Source organism: Coturnix japonica, chromosome 8 (genome assembly GCF_001577835.2).
Source record: "Coturnix japonica isolate 7356 chromosome 8, Coturnix japonica 2.1, whole genome shotgun sequence".
NCBI lineage: Eukaryota > Metazoa > Chordata > Aves > Galliformes > Phasianidae > Coturnix > Coturnix japonica.
The window spans coordinates 8,864,046-8,874,914 of record NC_029523.1 but is presented as its reverse complement, the minus strand read 5'-3'; the positions used below and the strand labels follow the sequence as shown (position 1 = coordinate 8,874,914).

Below are 10,869 nucleotides of genomic sequence, written 5' to 3'. Positions count from 1 at the left end.
CTTTTCCTTTTCCTTTTTCTTTTCCTTTTTCTTTTCCTTTTCCTTTTCCTTTTTCTTTTTCTACTTGTGATATCCAGGGTCTAATTGGGAATCATTTCTTGGCATAAGGAAGTTGGAGTAGGTGTATTTCAGCTTTTAGGAAAGGTTACAGTTTGCTATGCTGCAGGTGATATTTTAAGATTTTAAGATTTTATTTTAAGAAATATGGCAATCAGATGGGAGAAAAGATCTTCCGAGATGTCTCAACTTGAGAATGCCCTCATCAGGTAGCTGTGATGTCCTTCTGACTCAGTGTAACTGACTTCATGCCAGTAACAGGAGAAAATCAGATTGACAACACTATGAAAGTCACTCTGTGGGTGTTACAGGCTCAGGGCTTTGTAGGCCACTGAATAATTTGAACCCCGTTGTTACATTTGCTTTGATCTGTTCTCTGAATAAGAGGGTTGCTATTCTCCCTGACCAGTGTTGTGGATTTGCAGCCTTTTGTCTTCTGGGTTTTTGTAAAAGTTATCCCAAATTACATTTATTACAAATGTTGAAACTATTTGTTTTCACATTTCTTAAATGAAATGATGTAACATTTTAAAAGGCTGCGTAATTTGCATCAGCCAAAGACATTTGGCAAATACAAGCCAAGTTTCTTAACTGTTTGACGTCCTTAGCACTACGTTTTCTTTGTTAAGTGAAACCTGTGTTTTTTTATTGTATAACTAAAACTCAGTTTTAATGTTGGTTGGTCACTTTGCAGTAGAGGATGTTGTGTCTTAAGAAAATGTTGAACTTTTCAAGGAAGTATCTCAAATGTCACAATAAATGATTTTAACATAACTGTTTCTTTCTGTATGTTCCACTTTGAATGCTAGAACTCAATCTGAATCAGTTTAGGGTTACCTGATACAAGAAGGATGTCCACAGATTGAATGAATTCTACCAGAGTCCCACCTAGGAAATAAAGGGAGTGAAGTTCTTGGAAGGCTGAGGTGGATGGATTTTTTCAACCTTGGGGAGGGAAGGCAAAGGTAGTGGTATGGGGAGGTCTTGCTGCTGTCTTCAACAACCTAATGAGTAAAGGAAGCAGGATCTTTGGAGGTATACAAAGAAGGGACCAGGATTAATGTCTGTAAGCTATGAGAAGAGAAATTTGGTTAGCTACTATGAAAATTGTTTTGCAGTGAGAATGGTCAAGCACTGGAATGAATTGCTCTATCGTTACTTGACTGGGCTGGGTAGGATGTCTGACTCAGTGAATGATTGCTGTGGAAGCAGAACTTGGCTGAACAAAGCCCTGAGCAACTTGATCTGACTTTTTAGCTGGCTCTGCATTGAGAAGAAGCTTGGACTAGAGGTCTTAAGGTTCCTTCCTCCTAGTCTAAATAACAGGATTATATGAATGTCTGTTTTCTATAAGACTGAAGGAAAATGGCTCTTTTTGGAAAAGTGAAATATCCATGAGTGGGAGATGTACCTGAGATGAGTTTTATCCACTGGTCTAAGCAAGTACATGAATTTTGGTTACACGTTCTAAGGAAACACTCTGAAAGTTGCTATTTGAAATAGATAATGATCTGTTCAATTCCTTGTTATTGTTTTCAATTATTTTCAGCTTTGGGGTGAAGCTTTATCTCACTCCCATACCATACAGGAAGTTTCTGAATCTTGAAATGCCAGAAAAGTTTCTGAACTAAAAATAAGAATTTGTGATTCAGATTTAACTGTAAGAGGTTCGCACCCAGGAACGTGTTTCTGCTGGATTATCTGGTTGGTGTGGCAGATTACCGTTCTCTGTTAAGTGATGTGGATTTACCTTTTCCTATCTGCAGCAAAAGGAGGTCTTCTTTGACTGAATGGCGAACACTTGAATTGTGTGGCATATTGTGAAGGCTTGCCTGTGTTTCTGGGCAGTGATATGCAGTCCATGATCTGAAAAAATGTCAGCTGGGCCTGTGGTAATTTCTCTAGAAAGCCTAGGTGTGAATACAGAGGCCACCCAATGTAAACCTATAGAATGTATATTAAAATGGCAGGATTATCTGAACTGATTCAGTCAGAACCATATTTGAAAACAATTGTATTTAAACATATTTGCTTTTGCTGTCTTTATGATGTCACCTATTCAGAATTTCCTTGCATGATGAATAAATAAATGGACACTTTGGCACTCTTTCCATTCTTTTTTTTTTTTTCCCCCACGCATTCTGGTAGTTTGGAATAATGTTCTTTTCTTTCTGTATTTTTTGAAGGGTGGAGTATCCCTTTCCTGGAGGGAGAGTCAGGTTTTCACTTGTTTACTCAGATGCGTGCCGAACCTTGGAGCAATGCATTCACCTACTTGACTGTTTCATCTGTCTTCTTGCTTCAGCCTTGTGCTGAATTCTTCATCCTGCATTTTCCTTTCTCTGATCGGATGGAAGCTTGCTGCTGTATTTGTTCCACCCACGGGCTGACGTGCTTGTTGAGCTTTAGAGACTGCACACGGGCTTAGTGAATCAAGTTCTTACATCTTGCATGTGACGGAGTTCATCATGCTGTCAACTAAATTGCAGAGTAGTGACCTCAGGGCCAAGATTACACAGTGTGTGTGAAACTGCTATGCAGAATTATGTGTGAAGCATGGTATGTATACATTAGCCATCTAATTGAATAAATAATAGTGAAAGGAGCCTCTGCTAGGTTTGGATGGCATATCTAGAGTCTTCAACCATAGTTTTACTTGAGTCAGCCAAGCAAAAACCACAGTTGTCTACATCTCAATCTAAACTTTGTTTTGAGTAAACAAAACCTCAGTTTCCAGAGTTACTCAATGACAAAATTACAATTTGCCCAATAGGCCTTTACTAAATCCCCAGTTAAATCCCTGCACAGGTTGTAGTTATTACGCTTCCTCCTATTATGAAAACATCTGCATCCTGGAAAATATGCTGGTAAAGTGGTATATTTTAGGGTTTTTTGAATCTGTGCATTCTCATAGAATATCTAGTCCTCCTGGTTTTCATTCTTCCACAATTCTGTCCAGTGTCCTTTAAACAAGTAAATGATAAACACGTTAGAATTTTACATCTTAAATATTATGGAAGTGTTTGTTGAGTACCTTCTTGTACGTTTCCACTTATAACAAATTATGTAGCTTTCTATACTTTGAGGGGAAAAAAATTTACAGTGAGTAAAGTAATCAGCAAGTGAACAAGAGTCTTTGACTCTTACAGAGCCTGTTCTCCATTGCAGGTACATGTCAACTTTATATTCCCACCCGGATTTTCCAGAAAAAGGACCAAAGGAGATTAATGAAGAATTGATGAACTCCGTGAGTCACAACCCACTTCTGCTGCTCACTCCTCAGAAGGTGAAACGCTACATTGAAGCACTGTGGAATAAGAAAAGCTCAGGGCAGCCAGTCACCTTCACTGATATCTTTGGAATGCTAATAGGTGAAACTCTTATTCATAATGTGAGTGTATTTTTTTAAATGAATATTTATGCTGTGAAACTATTGCTAGTTGGTCTGCTGCTGTCTTCTTGTTTGTTTGTTTGTTTTAAATGACCTTGGTAACATTTTACAAAGCATATTTAGCAATAGGAATATTTGAAGTGATAGGTGAGCAGAGCAGATACTGGGTAAGAAGCTTGTAAAATGCCTTCCATGCTCTGGGGTGTGTTTTGGAATGGTTCTCATTTTATTAAGTGCTAGGAAAACGTACATTCATGTGCAACGGAAGTGAACTCAACTGCTGGATAATTGCAGCATGCTTTTAGCATATCATCCATAGAAGTTGCTGTCAAGCATTTTCACAAGTTAGGCAATGTTGCAACATTTTTACATGCATTCTGCTATGAGAGAAGCAGCAGATACTTAAGAAAATATTCTTTTCAATGTGAAAGACCAGATCCACAATTATAATACTAATTATTTTTTAGAGAAATGAGACAGTAGCAGTGTTTCACACTGTTGTATTTTATTATTGACAAATCCTATTTGACTGAATCAGGCACAGACTATAAGTTGAAATGAGCCAAGTAAGCAGAAATTGAATTTGATCTTATCGTAAGATTGAAATGTGTTAATAGATTCACAGACTTTTTTATGCACATATTCATTTCATAAGCATATATGTTAGTTTTAAACATAAAATACTGAAAAACAAGTAACACAACAAAGGAATGTTGATGATCCTGTAAGGCTGGCTGGAAGTCCCTCTATGTTAAGGAGTTAAGCAAATGCACAGATGTTCAGCTGTATTTTGAACCTGACAGTGTCAGTGAGTAAAGAATATAAAGCTCTTGGGTTTTTTGTGCAGGTAACAAGTCCTAGTCCTTTTGTGCCATAACTATTTTCATTCTTTTCTTGATCCCAGTGTCGAGAATACTGTCTGAGGGAGATGCTGGCCCTTAGTTAGCCTCTTAATATTCTGTTTGCTTTTCCTAGCATTTCCTGAGCTGCTAGGAACAGCACAGACTGAAAAACATTACCTGATAGTTAATGGCTGTTTTGAATGAGAGAAGGTTTTTCGTTTAGTGGTTTGCAATACCAGAGGGGAAGAACCTGCATTGACCAATAATACTGTTTCCTTTGTGGTTAAGTTGTGTTGGATTCTAGGCAGACTGCAGTGAAAGTGAGGCCTATTTGTGGGAATACAAGAAAAGCTGCTCAGAGCAGCACCTGTGGAGCAAGATAAACAGCACCTATTTATTTCCATGGAACCTACAACAGATACAAAGAGCATAATAACACCATTTGACAGAACAAATTCTCAGCTACAAAGTACTCTTTCTGCATTTCGCCACTATTAGCTGTGCATTTTCACCAGTGACGAAATGATGCCTGTGTGCTGCAATGGTAAAAATCTGCATGGCTATCTTGAACATGATTTGTCTTTCACATCTCTGTCACCACCACCTCACTGTGCTCACATCCACTTTTTAGTCTCAATAAACGTTTACAAGTGCCAGTTAATGTCAGTGGGTGCCATTTTTTCTGCATGGAAGAGTTCAGTTCCACTCCTTTGTTTTCTACATACATCCACGTCGGGCACCATTTTGTCAGACTGACCCTCTGCTGCTATCTATCACCCAGCAACAACATGTAATGGGATACTGGTGAAAAGGTTCAGCCTCTAGTGCCATCCCACCAACATCTGCATTTGATCTCATGGACCAACATCATAACATAGGAGGCATTACTTTTAGAGCAGCCTTCATATAACTCATGCTTGTATCATCTTTCTGTCAACTCTTCGCCCATTCCTTCGCTCCTGAGTTATGCAGATAAAAGGCATTCAAACAAATTGTTTCCTTTTACAAGTCTGTTTTATTGGAATAATTTGTCCATTTTTGAGAGAAACTTTTAGTCTCCAAAATATCAGCAGGTTGTGACAGGATCTCATTGGATATAACTTCTTTCTTTTCACACAGAGGATGGACACCACTCTGAGTGACATGAAGGAGAAAGTCAATGAAGCACAGTGTGCTCTTCCACTCTTTACATGTCTCCATGTCAAACCAGATGTCTCAGAGCTTATGTTTGCAGGTATGTTTTCAATCTGTCTGCGGAATCATTTGCAAAAAGGAATGAGGAGTGCATGATTAAAAAAAGAAAAAAACTGTTTTGTTTTGTTTTGTTTTGTTTTTTTCTTTCTTTTTCCTAACCTCTGACAATAATTGTGTCATGTAACTTGACTGCACTTCATTTTCCTTCTGGCAAGGACTAGGTAAGAACCTGGCATTTTATTAAACATTCTTTTGAGTTTAACAAAATTCACAGTGCTGTGAACCAACTACAGGGAGCTTTCATTTAAAACAAGAATAGAAACCTGTGATAAAGAAGGTACTTAAGCAAAACATCACAACAATTCTGTTAAAAAGATGATTGGAAAATAGATGTGTTTGTGCTCAGTGTCTGCTGGGAATCTAACAGTAGAATCTGCTAACAAAACATTTCAGTGATCAGCAAGCACTCGGTTGGTTGGGGTAGAATGTAGGCACAGTGGAATTATACGTTCTGTTCTCTGTCTAAAGGTAGAGGTAAACATTTTCAGTCAGGCAGGGTTATTCCAACAGATGTACTCCTTTTTATTTCTTGCACTGTGTATAGTACTGTTGGTGACTTAAAAGAGGCTTTTGCTTTTATTCATAGTTTGTAGACTCATCTGGTAACCTGATTAGAGTGAGGGTTTGCTGGCACTAGCTGCTGTACAATCAAAGGGATCTCTGTGCCTAGGTAATAATGTGACTAAGAAAGGAAGCACTGAGTGGCTTGGCAGAGGTTAAGAAGTTAAATTACATCCAGATTTCCCAAAAAGCATTTGGAAAAGTCACTGTCAAAGATTTGTTCATAATAGAAAATTAGGTAGAAAATGACAGCCCGTGGCTTGGACAGGTACACCCTTGGCTGGGTAAGGATCTTGCTGGAGGGCTGGGCTCAGACAGTGGTGGTAAATGGAGCTAAATCCATCTGGCGACCAGTCACGAGTGGTGTTCCCCAGGGGTCGGTGCTGGGGCCTGTCCTCTTCAATATCTTTATGATGACCTGGATGAGGGCATTGAGTGCACCCTCAGTAAGTTTGCAGATGACACCAAATTGGCTGGAAGTGTTGATCAGCTGGGCTGTAGCCAATGGGATGAAGTTCAACAGACAAATGCCGGGTCCTGCACTTTGGCCACAACAAACCAGGCAGCACTGCAGGTTTGGGGCGGAGTGGTTGGAAGGCTGTGTAGAGGAAATGGATGTAGGGGTATTGATTGATGCTTGGCTGAATATAAGCCAGCAGTGTGCCCAGGTGGCCAAGAAGGCCAATGGCATCCTGGCTTGCATCAGAAACAGTGCTGCCAGCAGGAGCAGAGAGGTGATTGTTCCCCTGTACTCAGCACTGGTGAGGTCGCACCTCAAGTACTGTGTCCAGTTTTGGGCCCCTCACTGCAAGAAAGACATTGAGGCCCTGGAACGTGTTCAAAGAAGGGCTACAAAGCTGGTGAGGGGTCTGGAGCACAGGCCGTATGAGGAGCTGGGATTGTGCAGTCTAGAGAAGAGGAGGCTCAGAGGAGACCTTATTGTTCTCTATAACTACCTGAAGGGAGGTTGAGTGAGCTGGGGGTCGTCCTCTTCTCTCGTGTAACTCATGATAGGACTAGAGGGAATGACATCAGGCTGTGCCAGGAGCGGTTCAGGCTGGACGTTAGGAAATGCTGCTTCTGTGAAAGAGTGGTCAGGCAGTGGAATGGGCTGCCAAGGGAGGTGGTGGAGTCACTGACCCTGGAGGTGTTCAAGGTGTTGTGTTGGGGGACATGGTTTAGTGAGAACTGTTGGTGATGGGTGGATGGTTGGACTGGGTGATCTTGTGGGTCTTTTCCAACCTTGGTGATTCGGTGATTCTGTTGTAAGTTTACTGTTTTCATAGGAGAATTTCTGCTTTTCTCCTCAAAAGCCTGTAAGCTCATCAGCTTAACATACAAGTGTTTTGTTTCCTGATGACTTTCTGTTTTATGAGGAATTTTGTTTTGGTTCCTTCTTTACTATTTCTAAAAGTAAAATAATCTGTCATTAAGAGCAACCTTCTCAAAGGAAGCCCAGAAGCAGCTGAAGGCTGGTTGATTTCTCCAGCCTTACTAATTAGGTTAGAAAAAATACTACCTGTGTCTATGGGTCTTGTTTTTCATTTTTTGAGACTATCATCTTTGTCATCGTAGAGGATGATCTTGATTGTTTCTATTCTAAGATTCCTTTCTCCTTTTAGAACTGAGCAGGCTTTGAACTAAAATATTTACACTTTCTTATTACTAGATTCTAGACAACTTTCATGTTGTTTCAGAGTTGAGATGTGTTAATTACCTCAGGTAGCGTTACTTTGAGGAATGATAGTGCAAGATTTCCTGCAGCTGCTAATTGCTCTCGTGCCCCAAACTCTGCATGCTTTCCCAGTACTCCTGACCCTGGCTACACTTGCTGTACCTAGAACTGCAGTAATCATTGTAACTGAACAGAATTACAATGATCCATTTGAAGACAGCTTTTTAAATTAATTATTATTACTATTTTTTTTATTAAGATATCTTTCTAAATGACCAAAAGATACTGATATCCAGTGTTAAAGAGAAGAGTGGAGAGAATTCAGACATCCATACGTTTTGGAATAAGCCACTAAGAAGATTCTTTTCTTGTATTCCACCTTCTTGACTGGGATAGAAACTCCTAGAAACATGACAGTGTTTCTCGTGGTATAAGGTTCCAGTCTCACTCTCTGTCCTTCATTGTGAGACTTGTCTCTTGGGACAGTGATTTGAATGGCTGCTGTCTAAGGGAGCTTCAGGAATGGCAGAAGCTAAGGCAGAAGGCCTTTCTTTTTAAGACAGATGCCTTATTTCTGTGAACAGGGTATATTTTCAGAAATCATCATCGTTAGTGCAAATAGGAAAATGAAAGCTGGCAATCACAGATTTAGGTTAATTCTAATTCTAAATTGTTTCACTCTCAGTGTGATTCTAAAATACATACTTGACAAAGCCCACGAAAGGCAAATAGCTTTAAGTTCCTGGACTGCATATGTAAAAGAATTTCCTTCTAATAACTGAAAATTTATTTGTGGATGGTTAATTTGGAAAGTAGGATGTTGTATTTGACTCATGTAGTTAAGCATTGCCCCACGAAACGAAACTCATAGTCGTCATGATTAAATCTTTCCATTTTGGGACAGATGGTTAACTTTCCTCTTACTGTTTCAATAGAAACACTGAATACCTGCATAAGTGGATAGCATCCTGTGACCTGTGGGGATTTCTGAAAGCTCTTTCTTTTGACTTTCTGCTTCAGGGTTATTTCTAGTCTATAGTTAAAGAAGCAGCCAAATTGATCACTACTAAAAGTATGGAAGATCAAGCAGATGAACAAAGTAGTGAAAATATAGGGTATTTTTTGTTCCCTTTTGCTCAAAGATGAAGCATATTCTCTGAATAGAAGCAGTTCCACTTGTACAAAAACAATAGTTCAAAATCAACTGAAATACATTTTCTAAAGACATAAGCTGTAGAATGTGAATCACTTCTGGAATTTTCTTCTGAGGATAGAAAATGCATTAGAATATTTTGCTTCATGTTTGAATGAGTTCTGTGTTTGTCAAGCTGGCGTATATGTTAAAAAATGTATTAACATAGTTTGTACTAATAACTTTCTCAAGTGCCTCTCAGCTTTGACTTATCTTGTTGCATTTCTCAGGAAACATTAGTGGTGTAACCTTAATGCCTCTGCTATAATCTTTCACAACATCACAATCTTTCTTGCCACGTTAGATAATTTTTCTGCTGCCTTTGTCGTTGTCATCCACAATTTGAATAGCATAAATATGGTAGGATCACAGTGAAGGAAAAGAAACCTGGAACTAAGTCCCATATTGGTGCTTTATGTAATAGGGAATCATATGGGACCATGTGAAAACGAGGTGACATTTTGTTTTTCTTGTCTGTGATTGCTGCTTTTTTATTTTTGTTCTTCCAACCTTACATTCCTCCTCCAAATGTTGTGATAAGAGGGAATGGAAATGACAATTCCTCCTTTGCTGTAAACATATCTTTCAATTCTGCACAATATAAGAGACATTACTGTGGGTTTAGAACCTGTTCAATTCTTATTTGTCTCCTTGGATGAGAGCCTCAGCCATTACATCCTCTGCTTCTAATCAGATCAACACTGTGATGCAAATTTCTTATTTTGTAGACTGGGTGGAATTCAGTCCATATGAGATTGGTATGGCAAAGTACGGCACTTTTATGTCACCTGATTTGTTTGGAAGCAAATTTTTTATGGGAACAGTGGTGAAGAAGTACAGTGAAAATCCTTTGCATTTCTTAATGGGTAAGTATGTGATGGATGGAAACTTAAAACTAATTTTAATAGTTCACTCACAGGTGCTTATAAAGGCAAGCACAAATACGGGAAGCAGAAAGTACCATTTTAGTTGGTGGGAAGACGTACATTTGGAAGATTTTACAGACATGGATTGTCAGTTCCTACCTTTGAGATTCTGCTAAATCTGAGTTTGACATAATGTGTTCCATAATCACAAGTCTGTTTAGAATTAAAGCAACCACTAAAATATTGTAGTATGTGGTTGGTTTTTGTTTTTATTATTTCTTTTTTCATCTTCCAGGAGCCTCCATTCATTTTTTGTTTCCACTTTACAGGTGTCTGGGGCAGTGCATTTTCTATATTATTTAACAGAGTGCTCGGCGTCTCCAACTCTCAAAATAAAGGTCCCACCATGGAAGAAGAACTAGGTAACTTTAGTAAATAGTTATACTACTAGGCAGAACAATTCCTAACAAGATTCCATGGACTCTTTGTAGAAAAATGGTAGTGACTGTAAGAATGTGTAATGCAAGCAAGCTGACCTGCTGACATTGCTAGATCCTAGTGAGGACAGTGAAAGAAAACTAGAACTTGTCTTACTTTCACTTTTTCTTCTGATCACATCACATGCCTATACCTACCTCATATTTTCATAGAGGTGTAAGAATCTACCACTCTTTCTTATGCTAGTTTTTACAGATTGAAAGATGACAAATACTTTATAGTTACTTTTATAATTTCTTAACACAGTGCTGCATTATTCTAGAAATTAGTCAAGTTAACATAAATTTTATCACTTCTGAGTTGTTAGATTAATTATTTCTAATTACAATTCAGCTGCTGGTATGTGATCCTTCACTTAATAATTCAGTGATTGTGTTTCCATTCCTAATGTACAAATGGCAAATAACTGTAACAAAAGGGTTGTAGTTTGCTTGGATTAGACTGCTGTGTTTTATTTGAGAATGCTGTTGATAAGGAAATAGCTTTTTAACACTTTTTTTCCTGTTAAGAAGGCATTACAGGGAAATTTATCT

At 38.6% G+C, this 10,869-nt stretch overlaps 1 protein-coding gene across 1 annotated transcript in view; it reads left to right on the top strand.

Annotated features, from left to right (window-relative positions):
• Nucleotides 1-10,869, top strand: part of PLA2G4A (phospholipase A2 group IVA) — a 77,374-nt gene that overhangs the window by 49,463 nt on the left and 17,042 nt on the right. Inside the window, exons 9-12 of the mRNA XM_032446286.1 lie at nucleotides 3,173-3,448; nucleotides 5,410-5,524; nucleotides 9,701-9,838; nucleotides 10,168-10,260. Of these exons, the coding sequence (XP_032302177.1) occupies nucleotides 3,173-3,448; nucleotides 5,410-5,524; nucleotides 9,701-9,838; nucleotides 10,168-10,260 (622 nt within the window). The remainder of the gene's footprint in view (nucleotides 1-3,172; nucleotides 3,449-5,409; nucleotides 5,525-9,700; nucleotides 9,839-10,167; nucleotides 10,261-10,869) is intronic.